General features: G+C 45.0%; 1 protein-coding gene across 1 annotated transcript in view; it reads right to left on the bottom strand.

Moving 5' to 3' along the window:
* LOC126176012 (collagen alpha-1(I) chain-like) overlaps window positions 1-18,487 on the bottom strand; it is a 1,061,651-nt gene that overhangs the window by 238,052 nt on the left and 805,112 nt on the right. The window contains exons 8-9 of the mRNA XM_049923130.1: window positions 7,524-7,670; window positions 1,648-1,756 (exon numbers count right to left, since the gene is read on the bottom strand). Of these exons, the coding sequence (XP_049779087.1) occupies window positions 1,648-1,756; window positions 7,524-7,670 (256 nt within the window). The remainder of the gene's footprint in view (window positions 1-1,647; window positions 1,757-7,523; window positions 7,671-18,487) is intronic.

Genomic DNA, 18,487 nt, shown 5'->3' with positions numbered 1-18,487 from the left:
CAGCAAGACCGTGGCCCAGCTCAAGTGATGCGTGGTGGCAATGGTCGGGCGAGCCATGTCGACGCAGACCTCACAGCTCCAACCCGACTGCACCAGTGGCGCATTGCAACTCCCGACTGGCAGGTCCGGACTGCGCTCCAGGCGCGTTCCAACTGACTGGCAGACCCGAACTCCTTTATGACAGACAACGACCGGGAAGTAAGAGCAGTCGAGCAAAGGTACTACGAGAGGAGATATATCGATACACGCTGCTAGCGGCGGTCACGGTCAGGCAAAGCAGCAACTCAGTGACAGTAGTAATTTAGATTAACGTACAGAGGTGGAAGTACGTTAAAATCAGGGTGTTAAATGCATGATGGCGGGCACACGAGCCACGCCCGGCTCAGTTATTCTGGTTTTTTTTCGGGTACTCCCCTTCCCCCCCCCCCCCCCCCCCCCAACGCTCATAATTTGGTACCTGACATAATCGTCCTTTTGTTAATAAACGTTGGTGTGCTATAGAGTCGAATGTTTTTTGGGTGTCAAGAAATACTGCATCCATCTCACTGCCTTGATCTGTGGCTTTCAGGATATCCTGTTAGAATAGTGCGAGATGGTTTCTCAAATCCAATGCTTCCAGTCATTACTTTATTTATTAGGCAATTTTTTTCTCGTTTATTTTATTGTAGGACTTCGCATTCGATTATACATATGACTATCAACAGTCTCTTATGAAGTCACAGTTGATGGGCTTCAAACTGTTCCATTACCACCATCCCTGCTGACCACGTGCTCAACCTGCCTGCCAGTGAATCTGTTTGGCAAAGTGTTCGAATCAAAGTACTGTTTAATCCTTACCATAGATACTAACAAGACAAATTTATTATGTGGACTTCTTCGTTTTAAGTTCTATAATTTTCATACGTCTGTCTCCATCACTGAGTGGTCATTGTAGTCGGCTGCCATGTGGAGGACCTGTGCTCGATTCCCGCTGCTGCCAAGGATTTTCCTTCGCTGGGAGGGCTGGACGGGGTGCACTCAGCAGGGTGACGCCAGCAGAGGAGCGGCCTGGCCGAGCAATAGCAGCTCCGAGATCTGAGAGCGGAGTGCTGGCCACACGCCCCTGCATGGCAGAGGACGACACGGAGGCCGGTCTACATCCCTTGGGCCTTCAGGGCCTGGACGACGAGCCCGTTAAAATTTTCACGAACAACTGGCTCCGCTAATTCAGAAAAACCACCAAACCGGTACTGACTCGCTTCCCTTTGACAGTAAGTAACATGTTCCCATGGTATTCAACCTTCTGCTCTTGGATGTCTTCCAATTTCTGTATGTCCTCTGGCCCCTGGAAAGAATGCTTCAGAGTGGTATTCAGACTACTAACCTTGGATGATCTTTGGCCCCTGTCACGAACGCTTTGGAGTTGTAGTCAGCTTTCTGCACTTGGATGCCTTTCTGTGCCCTGGAAGTAATGATTCGGCGTGTGCTCATCCTTCTGCCGTTGGATGCCTTTCTTGGCCCTGGACGTACCGCTTTGGAGTGGTACTCATTCTTCTGCCCTTGGATGCTTTTCTGGGACCTGGATGTAACTCTATGGAGAGGTACTCACCCTTCTGCCCTTGGACGGCTTTTTGGATTCTGAAAGGAATGCTTGGGAATGGTACTCACCCTTCTGCCCCTGGATGCCCTCTGGTCCCTGAGGTCCTGGATCTCCTCTCTCCCCTTTGTCTCCTCGTGGTCCGGGAGCTCCTCTCTCTCCGGTTGGACCTGGCAGACCCTGAAGTTGCGAACACGAGCGTCATCAGTTTGCAAGCAGTTAGTGACATAATATACTTATACAATGTTTGTGTAGTCTTGAACCACTGTGTGGCGATGGAAATTTGCTCTTTGCATTTAATCCAGGTGAACTGCAGAACATATTAGAAGGATCAACAAAATTCCTCTGGTTGTGTTGCTACATAATGATGTATAATGATGTCAGGTGCTGTTGCAGCAGGTAGAATCACTCTACAGCAGGATTTCCCAAACTGTGTAAATAAGTGCACCGCGATAAATTATAAATAACATAGAGCTTTTTCCAAATTTTAATTATACGAATTATTTTTTTAAAAATTCCATTATGTGTTGTTAGTAGCGATTTAATCTTGAAGTAATCACTGAATAAAACAAGTTTTTCTCATTTTTTAAAAATGTTGTTAACCTTCAAAAGAAACAAGGTGTTCCAACAAAGTACCAAGATTCTCAAAGTTTTCTGTCAGAGGAAAAGTTTAGGTTCAAAAATGGTTCAAATGCCTCTGAGCACTATGGGACTTAACATCAGAGGTCATGAGTCCCCTAGAACTTAGAACGACTTAAACCTAACTAACCTAAGGCCATCACACACATCCATGCCATAGGCAGGATTCGAACCTGCGACCGTAGCGGTCGCACGGTTCCAGACTGAAGCGCCTAGAGCCGCTCGGCCACAGAAAAGTTTAGAAACCCCTGCTCTACAACAACAGTTGTAACATGTATTTTCATTCTTCATTAGGAAAAGTTTATAAATGCAAAAGAATTCTGCTAAACAGTGCGCATTAGCTCTGTCGTTGGACTTTAGAACCACGGTAGCAGGACCACCTGGACGGATGACGTGCGGGACGCGTTAGCACTATACATCTCCGGGATCAGAGTACGATTATGTTGACAACATGAGCCGATGAATCTCGCTTGTCGAAAGGGTATCCTTATGGCAGATGGGGCCGCATCTCAAGTGGATGAATTGAATAGGAACCCAAGTACAGCAGGCGTCATCTCTAACTGGGGAATGATATAGGAACTGATTATCTGTAACGGGTAACTATTTGTTGATTTATTCCATCCTGCAAGAACGCGTCCCGTCAGCGAGACAATGCATCTCTCCACCGAACCAAATTGTGTCAGAATGGTTTAAGGGACAGCCCAACGACCTGAGATGATTGAATAGCCTCGCAGGTGCCCTGACTTCAGTTGTACGGTGTCCGCACCTTGGGTCCGTCTTCCACCAGCCCCAGTGAGTCGCGGGCGTCAGCTGAGCTGTTCTGGAACGGGCCGGGTTGTCTCCAGAGTGTCGGTGTCTCACAGAGTGACACGTTCTCACTGAACGTCGTCATCGTGGCGAAAGTAAGCACTGTATGCTGTCAGATTGGACTCTCTGATTCAACTGCCCAAGGATAAATGTAATCCGTATACTACAGTGGAGTGCCTGGCGGAGGGTGTTTCGTATCGAAATTTGTAACATTGATAATGATGGAACATTTATAACATTCTTTCGTACTTCTCGATTAACGGAATGCGGTAAAAATGCCTGTGCGCCACTGTGAGAGGTATGTTGTTGATAGTGCGTACACGAGATAGTCGCAGGTGGGACGTAGTATCACACAAGATCTTTCTCGAATATTGTTGCTAGACTCTTTCCAGTGACACAAACAAGAAATGGATATTCTACAACGTCAGCTGCTGAACTTCGGATACAAGGGAGCTGACAGTAGCCCGACGATTCCGTCTACTGCCGACATCGGGGTCCCGGTCTCCTGACCCTACCTCAAGGATGTTCGACCGTAGCTCTGGCAATCACGCTCTCCAGATCTCTCATCCGATGAAAACATCTGGCCACGGATTTCCAAGAGACACTCAGGTTTAATATTTGATACCAGTTCTGTGAGAAAGATATGTCTTTCTGTACAGCCTGATAGTGGACAGAAATTTAAAGTAGTTTATGAGCTCATTGACTCAAAAGACCACGAACTTTTAAATCGGCACTCTTAACGTCAGAGTCAAATTTAAAGTATCAGATGCGTCTCTCAGTGACAATATAAAAGTCCAAACGGATGATGTTCTCGAGGAATCTGAGGCCATGAGTGAATCTGTGGTGCACAATACCCGTACGTTTAACAGAATAGAGTCTCAAGAAAACCGACTAGCAAATTTTCATAATAAATTTAAAAATGTCGCAGTAAGTTAGTTTTTTGTGATAATTTCGCAGTAATGGCAATATTCAAATGAAATGTTTTTCTAGAAAAGTAAAATACTACCCGGTAGATTTTATTCGACGTTGGTTCAAATGGTTCAAATGGCTCTGAGCACTATGGGACTTAGCTGCTGTGGTCATCAGTCCCCTAGAACTTAGAACTACTTGAACCTAACTAACCTAAGGACATCACACACATCCATGCCAGAGGCAGGATTCGAACCTGCGACCGTAGCGGTCGCGCGGTTCCAGACTGTAGCGCCTAGAACCGCTCGGCCACCCCGGCCGGCTATTCAACGTTGGAGCAACAATTTAGTATGTAACATGATAGACACGCAAAATATTAAATTTGTCGAATACTTTTAGAGGGAGACGCTGTGACTTGGGAACATCTATGTTAATTTAAGTTATTAAGAATTTGAAAACGTTTTCTTAGCATTTTCTGGTCTGAGACAAAAAAGATAATACTGCGGAATAAATTTTTGAATCGAATACGTTACCGTCGCTGAAGAATTAGCATGAATGATTCCTGTAAAAATCAGTTACAAGTTTTGGGCATCTGAACAAATCTCTCCAACTGCTGATTGAAACTGAGGTATCTGCTTGAGAGCTTGCAATAGGAGTTGGTAAATGCAGCCACTCATTCGATGGAGCATTTCTGAGATGACGTTAATAGGTAGGAAAGGGTCTTAGAATATAAACGCAGACATCTTGAAACGGCAGGGAGCGCAGGCCACGAGGAGTGGCACGAAAACGAAAATTTCCACAGATACTGGGATGAGCAACAATAAGCCCAGAAATCGTCCTCCTGGCCTTGCAGAGGCCAAGAGAGAACTCTGAGAGGGAATTTCAGAGGTAGAGGGCGAAGCAGATTTTTTTGGGGTTGGAACACTTGTATGGAGAGACATTTCTGCAGAGCATGGGGCTGTTGGTGGCGCAGTCTGTAACAACAACGACGTTGTACTATTGTACATATAAATATTATTTTTTTTCCATCTGATTTTTCGTTAAAATTGAGTAATTGATGTTCTGATTTCGTTTGTTTTTTGTTTCATGCCATTGTGTTAAGAAAACTGTAAACAATTTTCAATATGAATATTAATGTTTATGTCAAATGTCAAACAATATTGTAACAGAATTGAAATGTAAGAAACGTTGTAACTGTTGTAACATCTTTAAAATGGTAACTTTGCGTCTGGTCCATACGTAGGCAGTGTGTTAGGATATGTAGAATGCAAAACCTCGGGTGAATACCTGGCTTGCAAGGGAGCGGTAAAAGGTGGATGGCAGGCGAGCGCGGGAAAATGCACACGGGCGCTGCACGGCGCAACGGGCTCAGCAGTAGTAGTCGGAGTTTGGCATTGGTCTGAGCAACACGTTCTGGAGCGAGGAGGCTCTTCTGGAAGAAGTAGTTTCATTGAGCCTCGGGTATGCCGTTCCAACGCCCATACAGCATGGCAAAATTCCATAGGCACTAAATGGAAAAGTATTGCGACGCTATGAAGAAATAAAGTGCCGATACGTCACGAGCCATTGCTGTGGTTGTATGTGTGCTCTGTGCCTCGCCCATCTCGCCGCACGCCAACCGCCGCATCGATACGAACAGGTTGAAACTTTTAGTACTGTATTCGTATGGACCAGTGTTAATTTTGTTCCATACTGTTCAATAACAACTTAAATTTTACTAGAACTTTCATATCATTTAATTATCCTCACAACTAACCTAGACAGGGTCCTTTCCAAATGTTGTGCAATCCGAGTGTCCCGAGATGAAAAATTAAAGTTTGTGTTAATAATAATTACCTACAGACCTAACTATGTTAAATGGTGTTTAAAGAACTGTTTTGTTAATGAACCAGTAAATGAATAACGTAGGTCTGACAAAGTTGGAAGATAACTTTAATATTGATTTAGTAATGAAGTTTAATTATTTCGAGACAGATATAAAGGTATTTAAATGAGCTGGAAATAAGATAAAGAGAGTATTAACTCATATATTGGAAATCTTGAGCGCATAATGGTGTTAGTAATTATTTTTTTTAATACAGTAATCATAACAGTTTCAAGGCCCCCCCCTTCTTTTTTTATTCATTTGAATTCTTAAGTGTTCTAAATTGATTTGACCATCAAAAGTTAAAGTCAATACAAAAGTCAAAATTTATCAGTGTTTTACCTTTATCAAAATTGACATTGTGTGTGTGATTCGAAAGTGCTATTTCTAGGGTAACCTATGCCCGATTTTAATCAGATCAATAGACAGTACGAAGTTTCGTAGTAAAGACTATAGGGTAGTGTTATGTATTACGGTTTTTCCATATCAGTACAGAACGTGAAATTATCAGTTCAATAGATTTTCTGGTTCTAAAATTCTACTATATTATGCAGTGTCACTATTTGTTGCGTTGCACGAATATCTGCCAACTTGTACAGGGAAGAAACTCAGTTAATGTCTAATTAGGCTGGCGACCGTATTATTAACAAATTGGTAGCATCTTCTGCGTTGCTTTTTGTCCGTCCTGCCGTGTAGTTGCATTTCGGACTTATTTGACGTATCATTGTTATTACAGACTGGGTGTAAGTCTGATTTGCCTCCATTCAGGTACACGCGGTCAATATCTATACGAAAATCCTTCCTCATAAGGTGAAGCCCGTCAACTTACCATAGTGCAGGCTTTAATGAGTATCGTGTGCCCCGCGCGTACGTTACAAGTCGTCTTTTTGCAGGTCGCCTCTTTGTTAGTTGACGAAGCCAAACGAGTGTAAATGCAAAAAGTCTGGTTGTGGTGACGGACCGGTGTAGCTCAGCCCGGTGTCTAGGTTAGAGTGCAAGGTGATAGCTCGGCTGTGATCTGGCGAAGCCCATGAATTTGAAAGGAAAAAAGCTGGTTGCGGTAACAGACAGATCTGTTGCTTAGTGAGGTACGGGTTAACTTGGAAGGTGATTGCTTGAGAGTTGTAAAAGGGAGCAATGTAAAACCATAAAACTTGCATGTGGTCACAGGCAGATCTTTAGCTTAGCCCGAGGCCTAGGTTAGGTTGGAATGTGACCATTTGGTTGTGACTTGGCAAAATGAACGAACGTGAAAGCAAAAAAACAGACTACCTGTAGTGTCTTGCGCTTCGCAGACACGTCAACACTTTCCTCAACACTGACATAATCTCGACTTCATTGAAGGACGGGAAATCGTTGGGTTCAGGGATCAAAACTTGGAAGCAAATGGTGAGAGAGACCAATACACAGATAATTCGGAAAACTAGAAAACGCTACGCATAAAGGTCAGATATGTGAGTAATTCACTGGCCAAGAATACTAGCAGATGTGACCTGGATACCAGTTCGGTGTATGATACACAGCATATTGCCGATGTACATTATTTGAATACTCTATTAATATAAACGGTTTTCTGGAAAGGATCGTGGGATAAGAACGTAGCAAGATCAAAAGGCAACACGGGGTGCATAATCAAAACTTGTAAGAAGGGTGTGTCCTTACGTTTGAAGGAAGAACACGGTGTAACTACGGTGCATCATTGGACAGACGATGTGCTGGTGTACTTACGGACGCTCCAGGTGGCCCGACGTTGCCGTCGACGCCCGGCGGTCCCGGAGGCCCTGGAATCCCCAGCGGCATGTTCTCCAGCAGCGAGCTCAGGTTGCAGGAGCACACTCCAGGCGGCCCGGGGGGACCGCGCAGCAGCCCGTCGATCTGCAAAGGCGTAATGTGTGCTGCGCGAATCGTCATAAATCTCACATGTGGATACCCCTCACAGTCTGTCAGAGACATACCACACAATCTGCTTAGGTCCATCTCTAATACGAGGGCAGTTCAATAAGTAATGCAACACATTTTTTTTCTGAAACAGGGGTTGTTTTATTCAGCATTGAAATACACCAGGTTATTCCCCAATCTTTTAGCTACACAACACTATTTTTCAACGTAATCTCCATTCAATGCTACGGCCTTACGCCACCTTGAAATGAGGGCCTGTACGCCTGCACGGTACCATTCCACTGGTCGATGTCGGAGCCAACGTCGTACTGCATCAATAACTTCTTCATCATCCGCGTGTGCCTCCCACGGATTGCGTCCTTCAATGGGCCAAACATATGGAAATCCGACGGTGCGAGATCGGGGCTGTAGGGTGCATGAGGAAGAACAGTCCACTGAAGTTTTGTGAGCTCCTCTCGGGTGCGAAGACTTGTGTGAGGTCTTGCGTTGTCATGAAGAAGGAGAAGTTCGTTCAGATTTTTGTGCCTACGAACACGCTGAAGTCGTTTCTTCAGTTTCTGAAGAGTAGCACAATACACTTCAGAGTTGATCGTTTGACCATGGGGAAGGACATCGAACAGAATAACCCCTTCAGCGTCCCAGAAGACTGTAACCGTGACTTTACTGGCTGAGGGTATGGCTTTAAACTTTTTCTTGGTAGGGGAGTGGGTGTTTCGAAGTGATGAACCCATGTTTCATCGCCTGTAACAATCTTTGACAAGAAATTGTCACCCTCAGCCAAATGACGAGCAAGCAATTCCGCACAGATGGTTCTCCTTTGCTCTTTATGGTGTTCGGTTAGACAACGAGGGACCCAGCGGGAACAAACCTTTGAATATCCCAACTGGCGAACAATTGTGACAGCACTACCAACAGAGATGTCAAGTTGAGCACTGAGTTGTTTGATGGTGATCCGTCGATCATCTCGAACGAGTGTGTTCGTACGCTCCGCCATTGCAGGAGTCACAGCTGTGCACGGCCGGCCCGCATGCGGGAGATCAGACAGTCTTGACCTTGCGGCGATGATGACACACGCTTTGCCCAACGACTCACCGTGCTTTTGTCCACTGCCAGATCACCGTAGACATTCTGCAAGCGCCTATGAATATCTGAGATGCCCTGGTTTTCCGCCAAAAGAAACTCGATCACTGCCCGTTGTTTGCAACGCACATCCGTTACAGACGCCATTTTAACAGCTCCGTACAGCGCTGCCACCTGTCGGAAGTCAATGAAACTATACGAGACGAAGCGGGAATGTTTGAAAATATTCCACAAGAAATTTCCGGTTTTTTCAACCAAAATTGACCGAGAAAAAAAATGTGTTGCATTACTTATTGAACTGCCCTCGTAATTTTGCCCCCAGCCTTCCCTCCATTACAAATTTGACGATGTTCCTTATCAACCATCCGCTTCTTTCAGCCAAGTAGTCCGACACATTTGTTTGTTTGTCTTTTTTTTCAGAATTCGACTCATTGTCTCATCATTAGTTATACGATCCGCCCACCTAATCTTCAATATTTCTCTGTAGCAGCACATTTCAATAGCTTCTATTCTCTTCTCGTCTGAACTGTTTATCGATCATATGTCACTTAGCATTCCAGACAAATATCTTCAGTAACACTTAAACTTATTAAAAATTGAATACACAGTAATAATGTTCCACAATAACATACTGCCGAAGCACGTTATTTGAATACTCTATTAAAATATACGGTTTTTTGGAAAGATGTGTGAGGTAAGAGTGTAGCAAAATTAAAAGGCAACATTAAGTGGATAACTATTGTGGAACTAGAACACTGTGTATTCAGATTTCTAATATGCGTGTGTTCCTCCAAGAACAGACCGAATATTGCACAAATATTCCTCTCTACTTCGTCGCCGAGCGACGTAGCGCATTGGTTAGCATACTGGACCCGCATTCGGGAGGACGACGGTTCAATCTCGCGTCCGGCCATCCTGATTTAAGTCCACCGTGATTTTCCTAAATCGCTTCAGGCAAATGTCGGGATGGTTCCTTTGACAGGGCACGGCCGATTTCCTTCCCCATCCTTCCCTAATCCAATGAGACCGATGATCTCGCTGTTTGGTCTCTTCCCCTAAATCAACGCAACTCAACAAATCTACTTCATCCATCACCAGTTACTTTGTAGCCCAAATACCAAAACCGCGTCTCCTACTGTCAGTGTCTCGTCTTCTTGTGTAACCCCTCTGCTTCGACTGGTGATTTAGTGGCAAAAGCGCACTATCTCGAAATCGAAATGTCGCAATATCGAATGCCGGTCGGACAATGAAATTTTTCAGTGTGCCTTCAATCTAACCTTCACATCACAGCTGTCATTGATGTGAAGGTTCCTCGTTAAACTGTGGGTCCCACTTCCCCAGGTTGGCGACACGTAAGTCGCCCAATTCGCGACCGATTAAAGGCCTTGCACCACGCCACTGAGCCACACGGAATTTGTTTCATTCGGCTACACTCCTCAGTGGTAAACTGCCACACTGTGCATATGTAGGTCTTGGATTTGATCCAAGAACGATCCCAGAAGGCACTTATCGATGGTTTCATCTCTGAGAATCTTTGTTGGTGCGAAAAATGCCCAGTTAAACCGTAGGTCCCCCTATACCTGGCTGGGTGAGTGCTCACAGGCCGGATGAAGACTGCCTCATGCGGGACATTCCTAGTACAGCAGCTGCAGGTGCGCCAGCGTTTATACACAAACGCTATGTGATCAAAAGTATCCGAACACCCTCAAAAACATACGTTTTTCATATTAGGTGCATTGTGAAGCCACCTACTGGCAGGTACTCCATATCAGCGACCTCAGTAGTCATCAGACATCGCGAGACAGCAGAATGGGGCGCTCCGCAGAACCCACGGACTTCGAACGTGGTCAAGTGACTGGGTGTCACTTGTGTCATACGTCTGTACGCGGGATTTCTACACTTGTAAACATCCCTAGGTCCACTGTTTCCGATGTGACAGTGAAGGGACACGTACGGCACAAAAGCGTACAGGCCGACCTCGCCTGTTGACTGACAGAGACCGCCGATAGTTGAAGAGGATCATAATGTGTAATAGGCAGACATATATTCAGACCATCCCACAGGAATTCCAAACTGCATCAGGATCGACTGCAAGTATTATGACAGTCAGGAGGGAGGTGAGAAAACTTGGATTTCATGGTCGAGCAGCTGCTCATAAGCCATATATCACGCCAGTAAATGCCAAACGACGCCTCGCTCGGCGTAAGCATTGGACGATTGAACAGTGGAAAAACGTTGTGTGGAGTGACGAATCACGATAGACAATGTGGCGATCCGACGGCAGGGTGTGGGTATGGCGAATGCCCGGTGAACGTCATCTGCCAGCGTGTGTAGTGCCAACTGTAAAATTAGGAGGCGGTGGTGTTATGATTTGGTTGTGTTTTTCATGGAGGGGGCTTGCACTGATTGTTGTTTAGCGTGGCACTATCACGGCACAGGCCTGCAGTGATGTTTTATGCACCTTCTTGCTTCCCACTGTTGAAGAGCAATTCGGGAATGGCGACTGCATCTTTCAACACGATCGAGCACCTGTTCATAATGCACGGCCTGTGTCAGAGTGGTTACAGGACAATAACATCCCTATGATGGACTGGCCGGCCCAGAGACCTGACCTGCATCCTTTAGAACACTTTTGCGTTGTTTTGGAAAGCCGACTTCGTGCCAGCGCTCACCGACCGACATCGCTACCTCTCCTCAGTGGAGCACTCCGTGAAGAATGGGCTGCCATTCCCCCAGGAAACCTTCCAGTATCTGATTGAGAGTGGAAGCTGTCATCGGGGCAAAAGGGTGGGCCAACACCATATTGAATTCCTTCGTTACCGATGGAGGGCGCCACGAACTTGTAAGTCATTTTCTCCGGATACTTTTGAACACATAGTGTACGAGGGCTACTTGGAAAGTAAGGAATGATCGGTTGCGAAATGGGAACCACAGTGAGAATCCCGTGAAGCTTCGCACAGATGTATTGGGTAGTGACTCTAGTATGGCCGTAGACTGCATCTCAAAGCTTCGCACATATGTATTGGGTAGTGACTCTTGTATGGCCGTAGACTGCATCTCAAAGCTTCGCACAGATGTATTGGGTAGTGACTCTAGTATGGCCGTAGACTGCATCTCAAAGCTTCGCACAGATGTATTGGGTAGTGACTCTAGTATGGCCGTACACTGCATCTCAAAGCTTCGCACAGATGTGTTGGGTAGTGACTCTAGTATGGCCGTAGACTGCATCTCAAAGCTTCGCACAGATGTGTTGGGTAGTGACTCTAGTATGGCCGTAGACTGCATCTCAAAGCTTCGCACAGATGTATTGGGTAGTGACTCTAGTATGGCCGTAGACTGCATCTCAAAGCTTCGCACAGATGTATTGGGTAGTGACTCTAGTATGGCCGTAGACTGCATCTCAAAGCTTCGCACAGATGTATTGGGTAGTGACTCTAGTATGGCCGTAGACTGCATCTCAAAGCTTCGCACAGATGTGTTGGGTAGTGACTCTAGTATGGCCGTAGACTGCATCTCAAAGCTTCGCACAGATGTGTTGGGTAGTGACTCTAGTATGGCCGTAGACTGCATCTCAAAGCTTCGCACAGATGTATTGGGTAGTGACTCTAGTATGGCCGTAGACTGCATCTCAAAGCTTCGCACAGATGTATTGGGTAGTGACTCTAGTATGGCCGTAGACTGCATCTCAAAGCTTCGCACAGATGTATTGGGTAGTGACTCTAGTATGGCCGTAGACTGCATCTCAAAGCTTCGCACAGATGTATTGGGTAGTGACTCTAGTATGGCCGTAGACTGCATCTCAGTTCTGAGCGCGTAGTGAGCTCGTAATTTGTTTTTTGTTTTTGGTTTTAGGGCGCAAAACTGCAATGGTCATTAACGCCCGGTCTGTGACTTAAAAAACAGTAAAAAACCGAAAACGGAAACCAGCAGCAATGGGAACGAAAGTCATAAAATTGGAGAAACTAAAAGCAGAAGGAAAGCTTAAAAATCCACTACAGAAAGGGGTTGGTTGTCCCAAAAAAAAGCTTCAAATGCCTGACGTCATTTCACTGGCACGAATGAACTCTATAACGCGATCGGCCGAGCGCGTGTCATCTGTTAAAACTGACGATATATCAGGCGACAGCTGTAGACGGGCGCGTAACGGATTAAAATAGGGGCACTCAATTAAAAGGTGTCTTACCGTCCACAGCTGAGAGCAGTGGGGACAGAGTGGGGGAGGATCGCCGCTTAAAAGATGTCGATGGCTAAAAAGACAGTGCCCTATCAGGAGTCTAGTTAAAATTACCTCCTCCCGACGACGCGGTCGGGAGGAAGAGGTCCAAGCACAAGGAAGAGTTTTCACGTCCCGCAATTTATTTTGGGGAAGTGTCGACCAATGCGCGTGCCATAAATGAACAACACGACGACATAAAACGCTCCGTAGATCGGCGAAGGGAATCAATTGAATAGCTGGCCGAAGAAGAGAGACTGCAGCCTTGGCCGCAATATCGGCCGCCTCATTTCCGCAGATACCAACGTGTCCCGGGAGCCAGAGGAACGCCACCGAGACGCCCCCCAGGTGGAGCAAGCGCAGACAGTCCTGAATCCGGTGGACCAGAGGGTGCACAGGGTAAAGAGCTTGGAGACTGAGGAGAGAGCTGAGAGAATCTGAGCAGATAACGTACTGTATGCGCCGATGGCGGCGGATGTAATGGACAGCCTGGAGAACAGCGTAAAGCTCCGCATTATAAACCGAACACTGGTCGGGAAGCCGAAAGTGATTTGGGGTGTCGCCAACAATATAGGCACTCCCTACACCTAACGATGTTTTCGAGCCGTCGGTGTAAATAAATGTGGCGTTCGTCATTTGTGCACATAGAGCAGCAAATGCCCGACGATATACAAGTGAAAGGGTACCATCCTTGGGAAATCGACAAAGGTCTCGGAGCAGGCAGATCCGGGGACGGAGCTAAGGCGGTGCTGTACCCCAAGTTGTCAAGAAGGTTTTAGGAAAGCGGAAGGAAAGAGAATGGAGCAGTTGACGAAAGCGGACTCCCGGTGGTAGTAGGGAGGAGTGGCGGCCTGCATACCCTACATCAAAGGAGGCGTCGAAAAAAATGTCATGGGCTGGATTAGCAGGCATGGAAGACAGATGGCTTGCATAACGACTCAGAAGGACTGCTCGCCGATTGGACAGCGGAGGTTCAGCAGTCTCAGCATAAAGGCTTTCCACAGGGCTGGTGTAAAAAGCTCCGGACACTAAACGTAATCCTCGGTGGTGGATAGAGTCGAGGCGCCGAAGAATAGACGGCCGAGCAGAGGAGTAGACTATGCTTCCATAGTCCAATTTCGAGCGCACTAAGGCGCGATAGAGGCAGAGAAGGACCATTCGGTCCGCTCCCCAGGAGGTACCATTCAGGACACGGAAGGTGTTGAGGGATCGCAGACAGCGAGCCGAAAGATAGGAAACGTGGGAGGACCAGCACAGTTTTCTGTCAAACATAAGACCCAAGAATTTAGCGACGTCTGAAAACGGAAGGTTGACAGGACCTAGATGTAAGGCGTAGTGAGCTCGTAAAGATATCTAGAAAATAGGGTCTCACGCCAAGTACGGGTGCCTGCAGAGAGATTTCGCGCGATTTCATATAACTGAACATAACGTAACCGTCACGCAGTTCCTTCTTGATGACAGTTCTCGGCCGCACGCTGCAGCGTTTTCGATGGGAAGCGTTTGACCACTCTCCATTCAGCCAGAACTGACTTCCGTCTCTGCTCAAATGAAGACAACTTCTGGCACAGACAACGAGCTGCGGGTCCAGCGTGGAAGACTGTCGGAAAGCACGGGCGGCTGCCTTCTATGACAAGGCTATTGTGAAGTTGGAACGACGCTAGGGCAGATGTCTACGTCAGAGCGGCTACTGTGTAGAGAAGTAGTCGGAAGGTGTAGCTGACTGTTGCAAATAAAACACTTGATTTTCACTGTGGCTTTCATTTCCTCTCTTACTTTCCGAACAGCACTCGCATAATACTTTGCCTGTCGCCTTACACAGTGAGCGGATGGTACTTCTGGTTTGTTCCCCCTTCGACGATCCAGTCGCGAATGGCGCGTGGAAAGAACGCTTGTCGGTAAACATCTGCATCGTCTCCAATTTCTCGAACTTTCTCGTTGCGGTCACTTCACGAGACGTTTGTGGAAGGAAGTAATAGGTAGTCCGACTCTTCTCGAACACATTCTCTTGGAATTTAAACAGCAAATCTCTCCGCGAAGGACAACGCCTCTCTCGTATCATCTGCCACTGGAATTTGTTGAACATCTCCATAACGTTCTCGCGACGGATAAAAGATCTCGTGACGAAAAACACCACTTTTAGTTGACTCTTGTCTGTCTCTTCTATTAATTGAACCTGGTAAGGGTCCACCGACGAGTCACTTCTTTCGTAGGTGAGTTACATTTCTTCAGGAGTTGTCCTACCAGACTCAGCCTGGCATCTGTTTTCCCTGGAATTTCTTTTATGTGGTCATTCCGCTGCGGATAGTTAGTCCTGCTTATTTTACGGTAATTACCGTTTTCAGTGATTTTTCACCTGTAGTGTAACCGTACAGAATATAGCTTCCCCAGTGAAATAATACGAAAAGACTTAAAAAACAGTATTTATAAAGAAGAGACATTTTAAAATTGAATAATATACACTTTTCTCATGTTCCCGTATTATAATAATTTCTCTCTCTATTGCAGTTTCGAGGGCAAAGAAATATAACAAAATGATCTAAAGGGATGACAAGATACGCTCTTCTGTTATTTTTTTAGTCGTCTTCACTTCTTCTCTTGTTTTGGTTGCGTGTAGATGGACATGTTGCCAGTGCTGGCCAATGTAAGCATATTTGTACTAATTAAGCAGAGAATATATGGATTTAATATTATTGTTCACTTTTCATTTGTAAGAGGTGATCCCGATTTCATGTCCGCCTTCCTTTGAATTAATCTGCATTCGAGTAATTTACAGTGCAACAATCGCAGTGGCCGATGAAGCCAACGACGCCATTACGTGGCGATATTAACTTATAAAATTTTGCGGAAGCGGAAAACTCGCCCGCTATTAACATAATATACATTTTTCTCCACAGCCGCCCGACGCTGTAGAAAATACGTAGCTTTAAGAGTCTTATTTTCAGTACAACAGCCGAGAGCCAGAGCCAGGACTCCGACTACAATGGCATGGTTAAAGGAGGTAAGAAAAAATACTCTCGCGCGTGTGTGGGCCGCAATTGTAATTAATAACTAAAGATTTTTTGCTATAAAGTGAGCTGACTAGCCGAGGAAATTAATATGAAAAACTTATTCCATTGTTCAACTTATATGCTCATGTTTTAAGATTCAGCGAGTCTAACGTTCATTAACGTAACAAATAATTTATACTGAAGATTAATACTGTTAAGAACTTCACAAAAGCATTTAATTGTAAATCAAAATTAAATGAAATATCAGTTTCATTAAGGCCCACCACGTAAGTCGGCAACAATCAACGTTACCAATAAATAATATATTAAATTACGACGGCCGACGGACGCGAGAATAATTTGATTTGTTCGCATATTTACGCACATTACGTTACATTTATTTACATCCCTGTATCACCGATCGATCGTCTGCTCCTTTTCTCCGTCTCCGTGCAGTTTTCGTTGCCCCAGCGACCTACTATTGCTAGAAGGGGAGCAATTCTCTGTAGATGCTGACACGTACGTCATCTGGCCCGCATGCCTTTCCACTGTTATGTGATTGCTTTTCCATAACGCGATCACTTATCTCAACATCTCCCATTTCAGTATTCGAGCGGTGATTGAAAGGTGGAGCCAAATTACGACTTTCGCGGCGATACATTTTAGGAATGTCGAATTCTGTATTTGCGCTTTGTCTCTTGCTTCTTCTTTTGTTTCAGTGCCATCACGGCCAGTGAGCAACTAAAGAGGAGGCTTCGATCCGCTTACTGATTTTAGGTAATACTAAAATTTCTTAGGGTTTTTAGTAAGGTCTGTTGGCAAAATTTTACTTTCAAATTTTGTGAACGGTTCTCTTATTGCTTTCCTTAAGCACATTTTCGCTTCGTTCAGTTTTTTGTCAGCTATGCTTTGATTTCGCTTGTATGTGCGATGAAGTTCTCTTTGCTTCCACGGAAACTCTCGGCACGGCTGTTAAACCACTGGTGGGTCTTTCTCATCCTATAAAACCTTTCTCGGCCGATACTTCTCTAAAGCTTACTGAACGATGGTTTTGAATTTTATCCATTTCTGCTCGACACCTTCGTCCTCGGACCTGAATATTTGAAGTTGACTACTCATATACTCTGCAATTTGTATCCTGTTATACCTAATAAGTAAATATATTTTCCTACCTCTCCTAATATTCCTTGTAACACACATAGTCATTGACGGTATCACAGAATATGATCACTGATGCACTCCTCTACGTTAACTGATTCGAAAAATTCAGGTCTGTTTGTTTCTAGCAGACCTACGACGCTATCGCCAAGAGTTGGTTCTCTATCTATTTGCTCCCAGTAATCTTCGGACAAGACATCCAGCATAGTCCCACACGAATCCCTGTCTATGGCACCAGTTTCAATCGCATGACTTTCCCATTCCATATCTGGCAAATTAAAGTTTTCCCCTTTTACAAACGCGTCATAATGTGATCGTGCGATCAGGAAACTTATACACGATATTATGCGGGTTCTTGCTGAAGCGCTCAGCTCCCGAAGATCATGACACAGTTGGTCTATAACAGCAATCGATTACTGTGTTTAACGCACCTTTCATGCTCACCTTCACAAGATTATTTCAAATTCGGAATCCGTTATAACCTCATTAGATATTATCGAATACTTTAGATTTAGTGGCATCTGATCTATCCTTGCGATGAATAAGCACTGTAGTGTTCAAACAGTCATCGGATTGATAACAGTTTTACTTTCTTTTACACTCCATTATACGTATTTTACTTTTGCTGCTGTTCTTCTTATAATACTATCAATTCCAATCTCTTCCAAGCTCCAAGCTCTTCGCCCTCTCTGAAAGAATTATAAAGTCATCGGCAAACCTCAAAGTTTTTATTCTTCTCCCTGAACTTTAATTCTCTTTGCCAAATTTCTCCACAGTTTTCTTCTCAGCTTACTCAATGTACATATCGAGTAACAGCAAAAATGGGCTACAGCTCTGTCCTACACCATTTTCAATGACTGCTTTCTGTCCATGTCCTTCGACTCATACATCTGCAGCCTGATTTCTGTACAAGTTGTGGGTAACCCTTCCAGCCCTGTATTTTATCCCCACGACCGACAGTATTCTAGTCAACATTTTCCATACCTTTCTCTATATCTGTAAATGCTAAAACGTTGGTCTCCCTTTATTCACTCTTTCTTCTAAAATAATTAGTAGAGTCAGTACTATCTCGCAACCGCAACTGATGTTCACGATGTCGGCTACTAACAATCTTTCCATTCTTCCTTAAACAATACGTTTCAGTGTTTTGCAACCATGAAGTATAAAACTGATGGTTCGGTAATATTAAGACAAGTCGGCACCTGCCTTGTTTTGGAATTGGAATTATCACATACTTCTTGAAGTCAAAGGGTACCTTGCCTGTCTCAAATATTTTCCGTACCAGACGGAATAGTTTTATCGGAAGGATATCTATAAGTCTAAGAGAATGTCGTCTACTCCAGGGGTCTTGTTTC

Source organism: Schistocerca cancellata, chromosome 3 (assembly GCF_023864275.1).
Source record: "Schistocerca cancellata isolate TAMUIC-IGC-003103 chromosome 3, iqSchCanc2.1, whole genome shotgun sequence".
Classification (NCBI taxonomy): domain Eukaryota; kingdom Metazoa; phylum Arthropoda; class Insecta; order Orthoptera; family Acrididae; genus Schistocerca; species Schistocerca cancellata.
Note: the sequence above shows the minus strand (reverse complement) of the source record. Positions and strands in the feature narration are given on the sequence as shown.